The 18,249-nt window shown below is 52.0% G+C and overlaps 2 protein-coding genes across 2 annotated transcripts in view; both read right to left on the reverse strand.

The window, feature by feature from the left end:
• The window catches only part of CACTIN (cactin, spliceosome C complex subunit), an 8,630-nt gene extending 5,890 nt beyond the window's left edge, over nucleotides 1–2,740 (reverse strand). The window contains 1 exon segment of the mRNA XM_031062206.1: nucleotides 2,625–2,740. Coding sequence (XP_030918066.1) covers nucleotides 2,625–2,740 — 116 coding nt within the window.
• Nucleotides 1,575–18,249, reverse strand: part of PIP5K1C (phosphatidylinositol-4-phosphate 5-kinase type 1 gamma) — a gene marked incomplete at its 5' end in the record, with an annotated part of 26,731 nt that continues 10,056 nt past the window's right edge. Inside the window, 10 exons of the mRNA XM_014309610.2 lie at nucleotides 1,575–3,555; nucleotides 4,402–4,485; nucleotides 8,611–8,743; nucleotides 8,990–9,097; nucleotides 11,503–11,535; nucleotides 11,821–11,959; nucleotides 12,909–13,070; nucleotides 15,401–15,485; nucleotides 16,429–16,477; nucleotides 16,980–17,063. Of these exons, the coding sequence (XP_014165085.2) occupies nucleotides 3,553–3,555; nucleotides 4,402–4,485; nucleotides 8,611–8,743; nucleotides 8,990–9,097; nucleotides 11,503–11,535; nucleotides 11,821–11,959; nucleotides 12,909–13,070; nucleotides 15,401–15,485; nucleotides 16,429–16,477; nucleotides 16,980–17,063 (880 nt within the window). The remainder of the gene's footprint in view (nucleotides 3,556–4,401; nucleotides 4,486–8,610; nucleotides 8,744–8,989; nucleotides 9,098–11,502; nucleotides 11,536–11,820; nucleotides 11,960–12,908; nucleotides 13,071–15,400; nucleotides 15,486–16,428; nucleotides 16,478–16,979; nucleotides 17,064–18,249) is intronic.

Here is an 18,249-nt window from a genome sequence, read left to right on the forward strand (position 1 = left end):
GCTCGGGAAGCGCTGGAGCAGTGGCTGCCAATGAGAAGGGGAATGCGGGGGGCGATGGAGCCCTGCAAACGCCTCTGCCCGCCTTGGACCGAGGCCTGTGAGTGCTCTGGCTTCACTAAAACACTCCTCACCGTGCAATTCCAGCACACGTGGCCGGGGATGCAAACGCTGCATCCCCTCTGTGCCTGTCGAGGGTCCCTGCGAGCTCCTGGGTTTGCCCCAGAGCCTTTACAGGAGCCTGATTGCAAACTCAAGGACAGAGATGCCCATTTTCTCCTGCCAGCCCCTTACCTGGCAGGGAGAGCTCACCTGCAGCCCCAGCACCAGGCAGTGGTCAGGGCATGTCCCACAGAGTCCGAGATCCCAGCTGGGACCGTGGGGGTGAAGGACAGCAGTGGCACAGACCTGTGTGGGAAGGGGCTGTCCTGCGGGGTCAGTCTCAGAGTACAAGACTTGTGGTGCCTCCTTTAACGATGGAGAGCCTGGACAGCATCTGCTGGGTCACTGAAGGGAGCCTGGCAGAGAACAGCACCCCAAGCCCAGAATGAGCTGAGATGCAGAGGGAGGAACACTCAGAGCAGGGATGCTCTGTCCCACGGGCAGGTGCTGTTCCTGCCCAGGCAGCACTGGCAGTGCCTGGGACACGCTCCAGAGCTGCTGCTGCTGCTCCCTTCAGTGCCATGCACAGAATGAGCTCTAAAATCCAAGGTGCTTTCAGCCTCCCTGGGAAGCAGTTCCCCAGCACTGGGAGCTGCTGGCACAGGAGGTGACACAGCAGGGATTGTGCCAGCCTGAACAGGGGCAGTTTCCATTTCTGATCAACATCTGTTTACAGGAAGGTTCCTCCTTGTCCCCTTGACAAAGCTGTTCTAAGCCTTTGCCTGTCCTCTTACAGGACCACCCCAGCCCATCCAGACCTGCTCCAAAGGGTCCAGCATTACAGAACTGCACAAGGATCATCTCAAAAAGGGAACACAATTCTTTGATTGAATGAACATGCTACAAGAGCTCTGGGTTCACCCCCTCTCTCAGGACCCAAGCACAGCTCCAGCTCACAAAGCTCATTCTCTGGGACACCAAGCAGCTTTAAAGACCCCCTAGAAATGAGGGGAAGGAGTAAAATCTCCACCAATGATGCCTGAACCATCTCAAAAAAGATGCTTGATTTCAGATGGCTGGAAAGTCCTGATGAGGCCAAACCCTTCAGCCCCTGACTGAGGTGGTCCCAGGGCAGGGGCCTGGCTCAGAACAGCTGAAGCCAACCCTGGTTCCCCCCCAGAGCCCCCTCCTCCAGCACAGCACCCAACAGCAGCAGCTGCAGCAGGGATGTGGCTTCCTCTGGCCATTCTACACACACTGCTGGAGGAAAAAGATGTTGAATTTTTAGCTTTTTGAAGCCCCTTGCCTTGAGCCCAAAGGCAGGTGAGGCTGTAGGTATTGCATGGCTCCCATTCCCCTCCACCAACCCCTGAGCCCCCCAGCCTGCAGAGCCCCCTGGGCGGCACAGGAAGGTGGCATGGGACAGGAGCTCAGCTGGGAGAACGAGCTGCCAAGCAGCAACAGAAAGGGGAGAGTTTCTCGAGAGACTTTTGATAGACTATTTGGTAAATACATGGATACATGAACAGCAGCAACTTGCACAATCCCCCGACTGTGCTTCCAAGAAGCACAACTCACAGCCTTCTGCATCTACAGGCAGGGGAGGGAAGTCCAGGTCCTGTATTCTGGGCAAGAAAAAAACATCAATTCCTGAAGATTCTCACTAAGTTCAGTACAGTACAGAAGGAGGAGCTTCCCATCAGCCCAGCTACCTTCTGGGACCCAACATAACCACTCCTGAGTGCTGCTGTGAAGAGATTGTGGGGGCTGAGGCCTGAGAGCAGGGTCCCGCTTCCCCACCCCTCTAGCTGGAATCCCAAGGACAGTGAAGATTGTAAAGGGAATAAAGAGACTTTCTCAAGCGAGGTTCATAAAGCACACAAACAAGACCTGTCTCCCTCTGGTCTAAAGGGCTTCCTGTTTTCTCTCTGGGAGATGAGGACAGGATTCCTGGATTCCAGACTATGCTGTGATATGTGTCCTGCTGATGGATGAGCCTGAACACTACCCCTGACATCCAGTCTCTCACCTGTAGCCCACAGCCCTTGCAAAGCAAACCCTCTCACCCACAGCAGGGATTTCCAGCAGCAGATGCGACCCCAGGCAGCACCCCAGCCACCCAGCTTTCTGTCCAAGAGTCCGTGAGCACAGCAGTGCTGGCACAATTCCGTGGCAGAGCCAGGCTCCCATTGCTGCCTCCAGTGACTGGACGTGCCCTTGTGTCCCTGCCTGCCCTGCGGGGCAGAGGGGACGTGTGAACCCAGTGTCCGTGACCCCAGCGTACACCCACGAGCACGTGAGGGGCTGAGTGGCTCCAGGAGGATGCAGGGTCTGGACAAGCCCCACGTGGGCTGGGCAGAGTGGGGAAATCGCCCTCCAACGTGGCCGGGCTCGGGAGGTCCCAGTTCCATCTGTCCGTGCCTGCGGGGCTGGAGCAGGCGGTGGCCACGTGGATGAGGTGTGGACTCCAAGCACAGAGGGAGGGGTGGCAGCAGTGCAGCACAGGGGGAGCTGGAACCCATCACGACTTCGGGGAGAGCTGAGGAGTCCACGTCACTGTCACCAGGAACTGTGTGCTGGCCCGCACGGTGTCACAGACAGGAGAAGTCACTAGAGAGTTTGGATCCAAGTGAATTGGCATGGCTGCTTTGGACTATGGTAACATGGGAGCAATTCTATTCCATGGCCTTTAATACATTTCATTTTCATAGCACCTTTCATCCCAGGGTTTAAGTGCTGTAACGGAAGCAGGTACTGTGCACCCATTAGCACGGGAGAAACCGAGGCACAGAGTGGTTTAGTGATTTGCCTTGGGCCACTTGGAAAAACCGTGGCAGTGTCTGGACAGCCTTAAACCTCCTGACTCCCTCGGCTGGTGAGACCACACTGCTGCCTCACATGAAGCCACTCCGCTCCCTGCCCTCCCCAGCAACGTGCTCCTACCCATTCTTCGGTGAAGTCTCATGCTCCTTTTTGATGCACAAATATATGACCAAAAAAAGAAAGAAAGAAAAAAGAAAAAAAAAGTGCAGTAAACTAAATGTTTAAAAAAGCACATTTGTGCTGTCTCTGTGCAAAGATAAAAAGAAATAAATACATGATTAAAAAATTAAAAAGGTTCACAGTATCACACATGGATAGGTAGCTATGGTAGTGCACATCTGGAAAACACTGTGTTACTACCCAGGATTCTCTACACCCAGCTAGAATTCTCTGCTGGGAGCTGCGGGTGAGCGGGTGGTTTCTTTGCTGCCCACGTCTGGGGTGAGTAGAAATACATGGTTATAGTTTTGCTCCATTCTGAAACGCAGTGCCCGGGATCCTGCAGTGCAGCAATACTGGTGCCAGCAAGCTCTTCCCCATCCCACTGGAATGGCTGCATCAACGAAAAGGGAACACATCGACCTGCAGAGGGAATCGCTGCTCTCTGGGACTTCTGTGTCTGCATAGAGATTACTGCAAGAGGCAGAGAGAACAGAGTCACAGAATCATGGAATCGTTAAGGTGGGAAAAGACCTCCAAGAATACCAAATTCAGCATCAGCCCAGCACCACCACCATGTTCACCACTACCCCATGTCCCCACGTGCCACAGCCAGATGTCATTTGAACACTTCCAGGGACCGATATGCCACCACTGCCCTGGGCAGCCTGTTCCAATACCTGACAATCCCCCTTCAGTCAAGACATTTTACCAAATATCCAAGCTAAACCTCCCCTAGCACAGTTTGAGGCTGTTTCCTCTTCTGTCCCTTGTTCCCTGGGAGCAGATCCTGACTCCCACCTGGCTGTCCCCTCCTGTCAGGGAGTTGTGGAGAGCAAGGTCCCCCCTGAGCCACCTTTTCTCCAGGCTGAGCCCCTCCTAGCTGCTCCTCATCACAATTGTGTTCCAGCCCCTTCCCCATGTCCACTCACTTCTCTGGACATGCCCCAGCCCCTCCATGTCTTTCTGGTTGTGAAAGAGGATCAACCCCTGAGCACCAGTGCCCACATCAGTCAGGTCTCTGTCCTGCCAACTTCCCAGCACAACCAGAGGCTGTTCTACATCCTCCAGAAATGGCAACATGTCTGGGAAACCTGTGCTCCCCGAAGTTTTTCCTGCACCAAACAACTGGGAATAAACCACAGCCCTTGCTGTGCAGGCCAGGGCTGTGCCAGCGCAGAGCTGCCCTGAGAGGCAGCCGGGCTCTGCCGCAGCCGTGCAGGAGCCCCGCGCTGCCAGAGGCCGAGCTGACCCTGCAGGGGGAGCACAAACTGCGAGCCCAACACAGCGGGCACCCACACACGGCTCTTGGACACTTACTGTATCGCTCTCCTCATCGGAGACAGAGTGCAGCTGAGTGCTATAGTGGAGCGGGGAGTAAACCCAACTCCTCTCGTCTGTCGGCTGCCAGAGTGGCCAGAGACGGCAGGGAGAATGCAGGGAGAGCAGCAGCAGAGCAGGGAGCAAAGGAGAGAAGAGGAAAAAATAAAAGGAGAAAATAAAAAGAGCAGGAAACAATACAGTAAGAACAGCTGTCCACCTGGAGGGAGAGCACTGAGCCCAGAGGCAGCTCTCAGCAGAGGAGCCCTCTTCATCCTCAGCACACACCGGCTCCCTGCCAACTGGGACAGGGGATCTGTGCCAGCTGCAGTGGGGGTGGCACACCCTCTCCTCTCACAGGGACAGAGTTTAGAGCTTTTGAGATGTCAGGGAAACCTCAGCTCCTGGCCATGGCATCATCCTGGCTGCAGAGAAACTGAGAGATTTGGGAAGTGACTTACCTAAGAGCAGTGACAGCTCTGGGCTCCTCTGGGCTCCTGCTACCCTGCAGAAGCTCTCACCCTCCCATTTCCAGAGCCCTGTGCATGCTACAAACTGATATCCAGGAGGGCTTTTCCTGGGAAACTGGATTTGTTTGTTGTGCCTTTCTCCTCTGCAGAAGGCAGTGGAGCTGGGGTGAGACCATGGAGGATGGTGGCCACAGAAAGGAAACAGTTTTTGCTGGGATTTTAGAGACAGTGGGGTGATGGGAACAAGTACAACACAGGAGGCAAAACACAACGGGACCCTGGAAAGAATGAGGGGAAGGAGGTGTGCCTTGAGGGACAGTTATAATAGCACTGGGCACTGCTGTGAGAAGACACACTCTGCTGCCTGCACAGCACAAATTCAAGGGCTGGTCTCTGCTGCCAGTGTTCCCAGGGGGGCCCCCATTTACATTGCAAACAGGCTCTTTTGTCTCCAGAGGAGCTCCCACAGAGAAGAGACTGCCCCCTTTGACCCAGCCTGGCATCTGCAAAGGAAGGTAGTGCAGAACTGGGTGTTTGGAAGAAGCCTGCAGTGTTCCCAGCCCAGGAACTGAGCATGACAGCCTACAATGTACAAGGAACTAAAAGAAGCCAGAGAAGCTTTGAAGCACTGGGCTCCACATGCTGAACCCCCCAGTAACTGCAGCTCCATTAGCAGAGACTGCTGGGAGGAAGGAAGGCTGAGAAGCCCCTGTCTGGAGCTTCTCACAGGGCTCTGTCAGAGGTACAGGAAACCTCCCCACCACATCAAGCTTATCCCACATCCTCTTTTTCATCCATGATGGTTCATCCATCCTGACTGAACCATATGCTCCAGCCAGTCTCTTTCAGAGCCTTTTAGGAGCTTGGATGCATGCAGGGAGCTGCAGGAGATAAAGGAGCACCCAGTGCTTGGCATTACCCCTCCTGGTGCCAGAGCAGCCAAACCCAGCTGAGGCACAGGAGGGGCTGCAGGAGGAGTTGCCCGTTTGCCCAGCAGCACCTTCCTCATGCCATCAGCAACAGCCAGGGGCACATTCCTGCCCCTGCTTCCCCATGCACCCTGCCTGTACCCCAAATGGGAGCACCAGGCTGCACCAGCGAGGCTCCAGCAGCGCTGCCACCACTCCCTGGGGACAGCAGCTCTCCCAAAGCATGAGAAGCTAAATGCTAAACCCCAGAACAATCTCAGCTCTAGATTCAGCCCCTAAAAGCTCAAATGCCTCCCTGCATCTTTTGGAAAGGAAAACCCTGCCTGCTCACAGAACCCCTGAAAGTGAGGAGGGAGCACACTGGTGATACTGAGAAGGGCTGGAGAGCTGAAACCAGCCCTAACTCAGTTCCAGCTCCTGTCTCATTTGGTTTATGAGATGCTCCCCACAAGCTAAAACAGTTCTGTTTGCTACTGGAGTTTTAGAATCTTCAAAATATCTTAATGGTGTCTTTAAAACCCTCTTCCTGGGCTGAGGGAGCTGAGCCTGACATCACCTATGGAGGCCCCAGTGCCTCTATGGCCAGATCTGGTACTAAGTCTCACAGAACAGTTTGGGATGGAAGATGACCCAGCATCCCCCTTGCCATGGGCAGGGACACCTTCCACTATCCCAGGCTGCTCAAACCCATCCAGTCTGACCTTGGACATTTCCAGAGAGGGCAACCACAGGTTCTCTGGGTACCCTGTGCCAGGGCCTCACTGCTCTCAGTTTTTCCAAGGGCTGGGTGACACTACAGCCCATGCCAGGGTAGGAGCTGTGTCACCACTCTGCAGAAAAGGGACAGAGCTCATGATTCTCTCAGATCCTACAAGGAGATCCACTGGTGTCATTTCAATATGCTTCCCCCATTTCTGCTGGGCTGGTTCCTAATGCCCACTCAATCCAGAGCCCCAGCCATTGAGAGAAATGGGATGCTGGCCCCAGTGTTTCAAAGCTGCAGCTCTGCTCCCCTACATGCTGTGCTGGTGTGGTCACTTACAATCCCAGAGGAATGCGAGGTAGTTCGGAGTCTGCGCTGGCGGGGAGAGTAAATCCAGTACCTCCCATCTGTGAACTGAGTGGCCCCAGGACAAGTGAGGTGAGAAAGGAAACAGAGGAAAAAAAGGGTGATGTGAAAGAGAGGATGAAAGAGAAAGCAAAAAACAAGAGGTTGGGCAACTCCAGGCCTGAACGGGTGAGCAGGTGGGAAAGCCGTGCAGGGCAGAGCGGCGCCCATGCCCTGCCACACTCTGCACTTTTATTCCCTGGGGATAAACAGGAGAATGAAGAGCTCTCCAGGAGCAGACTTCAGTCATCAGACCACAGCCTCCTGGGACTGGGCAAATCCTCCTCTGCACACACCATCCCTTCACCCACCACTGCCCCTGAGCACTCCTGCAGGAGCAGCTGTGGTGCTACTTGAGCGCACGTGTGCAGCCTCACCTGAGCTCCAGCTCAAGTGGTTTTCCAAGGAGAGCGCCCATGGGAACTCAAATCAGCTTTTCCCTTCATCCCAGCAGTGAAAAACACTCCACAGCACACGACACACATTTAATGCAAAACTCAGACTCAGATGAAGTATGAAATGCTGATGAGCAGTCAGTCACACTCTCTGTGAACACACTCTGCAGAATTTTCTCTTGGAGAGAGGTGCCCCTCAAGCTGGGGGCAGTCCATATGCCCAGGGACAGGGAGGAAGAGCAGCTGACCCTCACCAGAAGACACTTGCCAGGGGAGCAGGCAGGATCTGCCTGCACACAGCTGCCATCCACAGGCAAGGAAGGGGCAGTGTTAGAGGAGCCGTTTGCATTTTGAACAGCATGCATCCAACCCCAAACAAGCTGTAAAACAGGGCTGATTCCTTCCACAGCTCCCACAAGCCTCAGAGCGACTCGGCAATGAGTGAGCAGCTCTGCAGCAGAGTCACAAGAGTCCAGGGGAAGGCCAATGCTGCATTTTAGTTTAGCCTGAAGGAGCCCATTGCATGGGCTCAGGTTGTCTCCAGCACCACAGAACTAACAGCAACAAGTCCGAGCAGGGAGGAGCCGGGCACCTCTTTTAATGAGGGTTCCAGTGCCCAGGCACAAGAGAGAGCTCAGCTCTCATGGGACAGGCACTCAGCTGTGCTCTGGGAATCCATGGGACAGGTACATGTTGCTAAAAAACCTCTTCTCTGGTCTGCAGAAGTTGCTCAGCCATTGTGGGAGCTGAGTGAGGACCAGCGCCAGGCTCCACGGCACTCTGCTGCCAACCACCAACTTACTCCCTGGCTCAGCACTAGACTCCCACTGCATCACCTAATGCAGCCTGCAGGGAAAGGAAAAGCCGGAGTTCACCAGAGCCCAGTGTCGCCCTCTGCAACCACCTCCCTTTGGCTCTAGGCCATGTTTGTGTCAGGAAAGCAGCCAGGATCTCTGGCTGAGGAAGAGAGAATCTTTCTGTTGCACCCACATCACCTTGGCTTGTCCCAGGAGCAAATGTGCTGGCCTTAGACAAACACTTGTGCTTGGAAGTAGAGCAGCACAGCTACAGCTACATCCACAGCAGGAGTGCCACCTGTGTGAGCCCCACTAGATGGTGTTCTGAGTTCTCCAAGTTTAATCCAGTTCCCTGCATTCAAAAACCCACCCAGCACCGAGGTCTCAAGGTGCTTCACACCAAGATGGTGCAGGGCAACCACTGCCCACCTGACTGCCTGGAATGATACTGACAGCCCTGTCCAACCCTTCCCATCACCCCCCAAGGGCCAGGTGGAGAAGGTCTCTTACAAAGTAAATGTCTGTGACTGGCACGTCGTCTTCATCCGAGGCCTGGCTGGCTGGCTCCGAGGCCTGGCTGGCTGTCTCCACCTCTACGGTGGCTGTGGATGTGACAATGGCACAGGCTGAAGAAGCTGCCTCTCTGCACAGGGGAAAGAAATGACAGTCTAGTCACTGCAGTCAGGACAGGAGCAAGCAAAACGGATTTATTACAGAGGAGCTTCTGAAGATGTTATGCTATCACATCCTGAAAGGTCACGTCAGGGCAGGTCAGGTCAGTGCTGTGCTCAGCCTCACTGAACACCCATGACTTCAGCAAAGCCTCCAGCACAAGCAGCCACAGCTCAAAACCCACTGTGTGGGATCTGCAACACTCTAAAACACTCACTCTTTGACTTCTTCTTCTTCAGGAGCTACAATCTCAACGTCACACTTGGGCTCCAGCTCGACACTGATTTGCTGAACCTCCTCCTGGACCCGCACCTCCTCGTGTGACCTGGAAACCAAAGGGGAGACAGGCCCAAAGACTCAGCTGGACATGAGTTATGCATAGCCCTCCATTTTAAGTCAGCCTGAATCAGTCCACAGCCAGCCAAGCCTCTTGTGCAGCTTTGCCCCAGCACACAGCTGCTGCTGCTGCTACCGTGGCACTGGGCTCCCAGCACAGACTCATTTCAGCTCAGAGGGAGCACTCAGATCTCCCAGGACTGAGGGTTTGGATAACCAAAACTCCCAGGAAAAAGAGAGGGAAGATTACAGCACTCAGGAATAACAATGTGGGAAAAGAGGACAAGAGCAAAGGAGTTAAACAGCCAGTGCAGCAGGAAAGATGGGCAGTGTCAAATGGAGCATGGGAGCAAAGAGAAGTGACCTCCAGGGAAATCCTGCGTCCAGAGTCAGCCTGGCACCAGGCCAGAGCCTCTGACCTCCTCCAACACTCCCAGCACACCAAAGCTGTTCCAAGGTTGAGATTTATCTGCACACTCTGGAACTGTTTCTGACAATCTTCACTTTAATACCTCATGCTATTAAAGTAATTACTTGTGCCAGCAGGGCTGGCTGCACTGTCCCCATGGGAAGGAGGAGCAGGAACCTGCCCAGCCCAGGGGCAGCTGTCAGAGAAGGGCTGAGCCCTGGGTTCACTGACAGCACTGCCCTGCTCCAGGCTGGCTCTCACCAGTGGGCAGCACTTGAGTCCAGCTCCATGCACAGAACTTGCTACACTCTTCCTCACAGGGCTGGACCTCAAACCTGGACTGAATTCCCCAGCAGACCAGAATAACCAGAGGCATGACACATTCTTGAGCAAATTGGGTAAGGTTTTTTCCATCTCAGCTCAGGAACATAAATTCTTGCTTTAATAAATTTGTGTCTGCACTGGTTTTCACCAGGGGATCCCAGAGAGTTCCACAAGTGCACAGGTCCCCTACTCTCCCAGGAAGGGCACATGGAAGCACTGGTATTAGAAAGGGACAAATTAGGCAAAAAACAGCAAAACACCTGCAGACAGTCAGTGTAGCTCTGGCAAATCTGTGACAGACAGATCTACTCTGACCAAGGCACTGAGCTCCCTGAACGCTCCCAGGTCACTCTGACTCACCTGACCCATTTCTGGAGGAGCAGTCACATACTGCAGCAGCTCCCTCCCTCCAGGAGGTACCAATGAGTCTGAACTATTTTGGATGAAGTCACTGCATTTGCCACATGGGCACCACCACTGGGGCCTGGGTTTAAGTCTCCAATTTTCAGCAATTTCTAACACAGGATATGAGGTGCTTCACAAGTCCCTGACACTTCTCACAGTGAGCAGGTCCCTGCCCTCCAGGGCAGGATGCAGCAACATGCAGCATCCAGAGGTATTTTCATTAGGAAATACCATAGAAAGGGATTTTTTTTCACAGTGCCTGTCAGCTGAACTCAGTAAATCACTCGAAGCTTGGAACAACAACAGATGCCTGTAATGTGGGGCAAACCCTCATCTTCCAAAGACCTTTCCTTCCAAGCACCAAACACTGACTGCAGGGAGAGAGGACATCAGCCTGTCAGGCTTCTCTGGCTATGGCACATCCTAGGACTGAGTCTCTGATGTCATTTCTAAGCCTACTACACCTACACAATGTCCTGGAAAGCGAGGGCAGAGGCAGCAGCACCCGCTGGCTCCTCGTGCAGATCCTGCTGACATGGGCAATGGGGTAATTTTTACTGATGCAAAATAATTCCACGATAATGCACAATAATTTAATGATAAGAGCCTCTAAAATCAAACACCCCTCTGCAGCACAGCATTTCTGTCCTACCTTGCCCTTGGCTCTGAGACACCACAGGAGGAAAAAAGATTTCTGAAAACACTGGAAGCTACTTCTGTGGGGACTGAGGGTGCTCAGTGCCTCATAAAGTCAAAGCCCTTTCACTTTACCCAGGCCACAAGCAGATGCTCAGAGGAGGAATGTTCCTGCTGTTAGGGCTCACTTACTTGCTTAAAGGGACTTAAATAACCTTCCTTGACTCTGATGCTGAGTGGGTGGGTAAATTTGGACAATACTGTTGTCCCCTTCCCTATCAAATATACTGGGTAATATTATTACCCAGTAATACTGTTGTATTACTGTTGTAATACAACAGTAATACAGTACTGTTGTATTACAACAGTAATATACTGTTGTCCCCTTCCCTATCAAATAAGCAGTATTTTCAAAGCACTAAGAGATCTGCTTTGCAAGGAAAATTCCGTGTAAGAAATGGGGATCATCTGATTGCAGAAGCAGCTCAGCATCCAGGCCAAAATCCTGGAGCTGCTGAAATTCCCACTCAGCCCTCTAAGCGACCTTTGCACAGGGATAAACATGAGGTCTCTGCAGCAGAGAGAAGATGAGACAAGAAGACAGGAGACCCATTTCTCACCTGCCATCCTGCCCTGAGGAGTGTGTACGCCTCCTGTGGAAAGAAAACAGGAGAGTTTGGAGGAGCAATTTAAGCCAGAAATCCTGCACTGTCCCCAAATCTACCTCCACATCCCATGAGGGAGATGTTCTACTTAACAGCTGACACTTCTTCCAGCAATAATTAATCCCATCAAAGCTGTGTCTGCTTGCTCCCAGGAGAGATTTAATTAAAATCGGTCATTAGCACTGCAGAGTGCAGGGCAGCCTGCTGGGATCTGCAGCACAGAGAGCCAAGAGCAGCCACTCAGCACCAGTGGGAGCAGGGAAATCTCCTCACCTGTACCTGGGCTGCTCAGAGGTCTCCGAGGGGGATCGCTCGGGAACAGACAGAGATGTTGACGATAGTGTCGTGGCTATGGAGGCCGTGGTAGCTTCTTCAAAGGAAGGAGGAGTGCAAGGGAGCAGGTCTGGCCTGCCTGCTGGCCCAGAGCAGGGCAGGGGAGAGGCAGGGAGAAGAGATGATTAAGTCAAACACCAACACTTCGCCTACACCAGCCCCGTGCGAGGCTGTTCCACCATGAACCCGCACACCCACATTGGGACTGGGCACTCAAACCACAGACTGGCAGAAGTTTAGTTGGGTCATGACAGCCTCTCCCAAGGCATCTCTGGGGAGAGCCAGTCAGCACCACTTCCAGCACAACAGGCAGGGAATAGAATGCCAGTGAAGACTTCTTACTGGTGACCAAAGCTGGATTAAAGGCTTGGATCACCAGCGATAAATATCCAAGTGAATTAAGAGATGCACTGAGTGCTCAGTGCTTTGCACAGGGAGCAATCCAACACCCATGCACTGGAGGAGCTTGTCCTCCAGCACTCAGCTGTAAATGCAGCCAGATGGAAGTGAAGGAAAGGCAGCACAGAACCAGCCCATTCCTCTGTTTTCCAATGGCAAGATCCTGCCTGTTATAACTGCCCAAACACTGTCATTGGAGTGCTGCAGTTCCCAGTCACCCCCCCAATCTTTTTTTTTAAGGGTAGAAAATACAACTTTCTGTTGGCTTTGGGCTATGACTTATGGTGCCCCCTGGCAGCAGCTGTCTTGCAGCAGTGATGCAGGCGACCATTTTTACTGCAGAACCCCAGAGTGCTGCAAAGAAGGGATCTGGTCTCCTTTGATGCAGAGGTGTCGCATCAAGTACCTGCTGGTGCTGCGACAAAACAATGCACTCTTACCTTCTTCCCTGTCCTGGTTAGGTTTAGCACCTGCAAAGCACAGCAAGACATGCAATGAAGAGCTATCCATGAGGAAAGATCTGCAGTTGGTGCACAGTGGGGGACTTGATGAGAACAAGGGAGGATCCTAAAGAACTGCTAGGAAAGAGAGGGTAAGCACAGAGGCAGCGCCCTGGGCGGGGCTGTCACCTTCATCGTCCAGCGTGGGGTAGCTCCTGGCAGCCCGCAGGTCGTACTGGGTGTCGTCCTTGTCGGAGGCCAGCTGGCTGGCTGAGAACGCGGCCGTGGGACCCGCCGTCTTCACGGCCAGCAAGGCACTGCGCCCTTTCTTGGAGGGGGACGACTTCAGAGCTGGGGGAGGCAGAGAAGGGCAAATGTCGGTCTCGGGGTTTTGCTGGTCAGAGTGACTCTGAGATGCGTCAGAAAGTCTCTTCTCAGCTCGGTGGTCGAAGAAGGAGTCAGAACTCTTCAGTTCTCATTCTCAAGGTTGTTTATTGTTTCTTATCTATAAAATTCTTTCTTCTGGCCTGCTGAGGTCCGCTCAGCAGGACAGACAGAAGCACTCTGGCCACCCTCGGAGTGGTGTTATCTTTTTATACTAAAAACTACGTGTATATTATTTACCATAACTTTCTAATACCTATCACTTATGTTAATGGACACTCCTCTGTCGGGTTAACAAGATATTTAATACTCTGCTTGTTTGATTTTTCGTATATTGGTGATTTGTTAATAATGTACGGATGTAAGCTTGCGTCGTAGAGGGAGGACTCTGGTTACTCATTCTAGCATTAATTCTCCTATTTAAATATAGGTTAGCCTGTTAATGGGGAGGGAGTCATAAAGTTCTTATATTTTTGTAGTGTAGAGCTTTAACACACTCTTTGTTGATAGCTGCTTGAGGGCCCACAGTGTAATTGGGAAATTAATATTTATCCACTCGTAGAGATTGTATTCTTTTTTAAAGGAGCTGTACCCCCTTTAAATAGCCCTTAATTCCCTTCATTAGGGTTCATGGGTTTTCCTTGGAGAAGAATTAAGAGTGAACTTAGATTCATATCACAGGCAACCAGCTATCACCCAGCTTGGTTGGCTTTTCACCTCTGCTAACAAGTCATCCCACTCTTGCCACAGAGACGGGTTCGCTCAATAAAGGCTGCTCGTAAGTAGCTCGCTTGGGTTTCGACTTACGTTAGACAGTGAGCTTTTACTTTAAACCAGTCTAAAAGTGCTAACATTCCAGCAGAAGATGGAGGCTAAGAAGAAGGAGAAAGGCTGGACACACTCAGATTCTTCTATCTTGCTCTCTGAACCCCCATTCTAAAAACCCCCAAAAATCTATTTTTTCACCCCGTGACAAACTAATTATTATTCTACTTAAACTTTTGTGGCTTGCAGATCTTCATATAAGGTTGGTAATTTGCTCCATGGGTCATAATCAAAATCACAGATGTCTTGGGCTCTGTGCCAGGGTCTTTGAGCCCTCTGGCAGGGGTTCTGGCAATCCAGGACAGCCAGAGGGATGTCCTGAACTCGGACATGTCAGAACCCAGGACATTCCTCTGACTGCCCTGGAGGACTTGAGACCTTGGCAGGGGGCTCAGAGACCTTGGCACGGAGTCAAAAACACCTGTGCCTTCCATTTTAGCCCATGGAGAAAATTACCAACTTTGTGTGAAGATTTACAAGCCACAAGAGTTTGAGTAGAATGATGGTTAATTTGTCACAGGGTGAAAAAGTAGAATTTTGGGGATTTAGAACGGGGGCTCAAGAGGTAAGATGGAGGAATCTGGGCGTGTCCTGTCCTTCTTCTTCTTGTCCTCCATCTTCTGCTGTGATGGTGACACTTCTGGGTTGGTTTAGAGTAGAGACAGACTGTCTAACATAGGTGATAGGTATTGGAAAATTATTGTAAATAAAGTAGAGGTAACCTTGAAAACCAGAGCTGAGGAATCTCGACTTCTTCGGTCATGGGGCTGGGAAAAAAGACTCTTTAATACCTTGGGAGACATTTCAACCACAGAAAACTCAAGAGTCAAAGTACCACCACCAGCTACTGTCACACCAAAGGTGTTTTTCCCTTCACAAGGAGAGGCTCTGCCCTCACACACATCCCTTCAGGGCTGAACACAGGTCAGGTGCAGGGACTGGGTGGGAGCCTGAGCAGACCAAGGCAAGCTGTGACAATCTGAGGGCTCTGCAGTTCTTAGTTTTGCTCTGTATCATGGAATGTTTTGGGTTAGAAGGGACCTTAAAAATGCACCTCATTCCATGCCCCCCATGGGCAGGGACATGGGCACTAAAGCAGGCTGCTCCAAGCCCTGTCCAAGCTGGCCTTGGGCACGTCCAGGGATGGGGCAGCCAAAGCTGCTCTAGGCACCCTGTACCAGGGTCTCCACCCTCAGATTTCCTAACTTCTCATCTAACCCTGACAGCTCAAAACAATTGCCCCTTGCCTGCATAAAAAGTCCTTCCCCCTCCTTTTTCTAAGCCCCCTTTAAGCACTGGAAGGGGCTTTAAAGTCTCCTAGAGCCTTCTGCAGGCTGTACACCCCCAGCTCTCACAGCTGTACCACACTGGAAAACCCTGCTCAGGCTCCAGCCCAGACTCCTCATGAAGCCTGCAGCAGCAAGGCCAAGGTAAAACCTCAGAGCACAGCAGCCCCAGAACTTGGTACTTACAGGAGTTCTTTCGAAACACCGTGTTGGTCATGAATTTGAAGAATCTCTCTGCATAAAAGCTGGGTCTGTGTACTGACACCGTGTCCTACAACAGCAAGAAGCAATTGTTTAATTTTAAAATGATCCCTCAAGGCAGAATTTCTGTAACAACCAACACAGTCTTTTTTATTCCAACATTTAGCACTGACATAGCCTTAAAATGGAAAGGCTTAACTGAAACACTCTAATTAATGCTATAAATAACCCTGAAGCATTGCCTCTGATTGCGTTTGATTATATTCTTGCTGTGATTTTATAATGGATTTTGGTGATTTTATTCCTTTGTAGACTTCCTGGATTTTTTATAAACACTGGCCTGATTGCATACATGAAATTTCTTCTGGCTTTGCTGGCTGCCATTCCAATCAAACCTGGATACTTTTGCATGTCACACAGACACCCAAATTCAGCCAAGGGTCTCCATACATTTCAAATGTTCTTGTTTAAAATGGTAAAACTGAAGCTCTTTCTGCTTCTGATGTTTGACTGTGCTTCCATGACTTGGCATCTCCACATTTCCTTTGCGACTTTAGGGGAAGCCAGGAAATGCAAGGCTGAAAAATGGTTTCCACATCCAAGCTTCTTTCAGAAACACACACCTGGCTGCTGCAGGAATGAAGGCAGCAAGGAAACATGGAAAGGGATTTGCTGGCAGAGAGCTTGCTGAGGTGGAAACAGCCAGTCACCAGAGAGAACAGCCCAGGGCTCCTGCCAGCCCAGGAACACACACACACACCTGGGTGTGTGCTCCTGGTGCCATGGGAGACAGAGCAGGGGAGGAAAGCTGTGATCACAACAGCTCAGCGTGTGAGGAGCTGGATTGAGTAAGGAAACCTGGCTGGGAATAAGTGGCACCACCCTGCTGTGCAGGAATGAGGGGCAAGAACTGCTCCTTTCATCAGCTGCAGCTGTGCTAGGGCAGGCTCCACAAACAGACACCAAGTACCCTGTGAGGCTTGGACAACTCCTGCCTCTGCACAGGCACTCACCCCATCATGGACAAGGGCCTTCCAGGTGTGCTCTAACTTCTTGATGAACCTAATTCCAAGGAGAAGTGGAGAGAAAAATAAAGATTCAGGCATGCACTCTGTACCAAGCCCCCTGTCATATCCTACAGGGGAGATCCCTGAGTTGCCAAGGTCACCAGGACTGAGCTTTCTCCAGCATCTCCCCCAGGAGGTCAGGACTGCCTGGGAACACCACAGGGAAGGAGGAGCTGGGCTAGAAGAGGTACACCTTACACCCCTGGAGATATGCTTCCCACACTGAGGTGGAAAACTACTTCTTTATGAGCAGCTCATCATCCTGGACAAAGGGCTGAGTGTCCCCAGCTGTTCTAAGGACATGATGGAAGCCCATGGCCAGCTTGGGGTAGATTTACCTACTCATCCTCACAGTCTCCAGGAGAGAACATGCCCCCTGCTTTCATTTGGTACTAAAAGAGATGTTATCAGCCAGAAAAGACACACTGTGTGGTGGTTTCTCTCCTCACCAAATATCAATTTAATGCAAAGCCAACCCACACTGCCAGGTTACCTACCTGTATGACTGCAGGATATCTATGATTCCCACGTGCAGCAGGAGACGCTCTCCTTTGCCGTTCACTGCTGGGATCCCTCCCATCCTGCAGGCAGAGCAGAACCTCAGCAGGTGCAGCCTCAGCCAGAGCACCTGTAACACCCAGCTCTGGGGAAGGCAACAGCAGCCATGCTAAGGGGCTCTGGTGTGGTCAGACACGTTGTAAAACCGGTGTGCTCACTTTGTGCACAGCCATGGGAGTGACCTGGCCTGACCCCAGTGTCCCAGGGTCACTGCCTGCATGGCCAAACACCATTGTTTTGCCAGAACCTGTGTTGTGTGGCACAGTTCTGCCTGGGCCAGAAAGCACCACGGAGCTTTCTCCTGCCTGCTTTATTCTGGGGATCAGGTTATTTATTGGGTCAGTGAGAGCTGTCTGCCATTAAGGCAGTAAATCCTTCAGGACAAAGGATTCCAGTCCTGTCCACACTAATGCCATCCTGCAAAAGTGCAGCAACTATAGGCACCAGCACATAACCAAAGCACAGGAGTGCCAGACACTCCTTCAGGCAGCCACTGCAATTATTGATGCTGCTTGAAGGACTGGAAACACCACAGTATTAGCTCAGCTCTCAGGACTGACCCTCCATGAAACCCACAGCAGCTGGTTTCAGACAGCAGCAAGCAGCAAACTTCACCATTCTTGGCCCAAGAGCCAGGCAGAATCCCAGGTCAAGCACAGCACAGGCTTAGGGCAACCCCCAGCCTCCAGCTCCAGCAGTGACCCAGCACCTGGCTACACTGCTGTCTGCTAACCCCACTGGGATGGCCTCAGGGAACTGCCAGGGATTCCAGGGGTGGGAGTGATGGAGAACTCCAGGCTCCTAGGGACAGACTGATCCCTATTCTGCTCCAGTATTTGGGTGCTGAGTGAGAACTGTCTCCTCCCCAGGGAATGGGTGAATATTTAGAGGCTGTTACACCAGCTGACAACCTACAGCCTGCCCTAAGATGAGAGACTGCTGTGAGGCCAGAGCCTTACAGAACTATCTCCCACCCTGGCTTCCCTCTTTCCCACCACAATGGCAGCACTACCAAATCCCCAGGAGAGCTGCTCCCTTGAACAGTTCCTCTGTGTGGTGTTACATTTTAGTTCAGTGGTACGCTCTGTATCACCCCTCGAAAATGTAGGGTCTATTCCAAGCCTGTGATCCTCCCCTGCAGTATCATGGATCTGTATCCCATTGGCCCAAATCTAATTCTGTGCCCACCTTGAATCTCCCTGTTAAGCT

Source organism: Geospiza fortis, unplaced genomic scaffold (assembly GCF_000277835.1).
Source record: "Geospiza fortis unplaced genomic scaffold, GeoFor_1.0 scaffold254, whole genome shotgun sequence".
In the NCBI taxonomy this organism is placed as follows: domain Eukaryota; kingdom Metazoa; phylum Chordata; class Aves; order Passeriformes; family Thraupidae; genus Geospiza; species Geospiza fortis.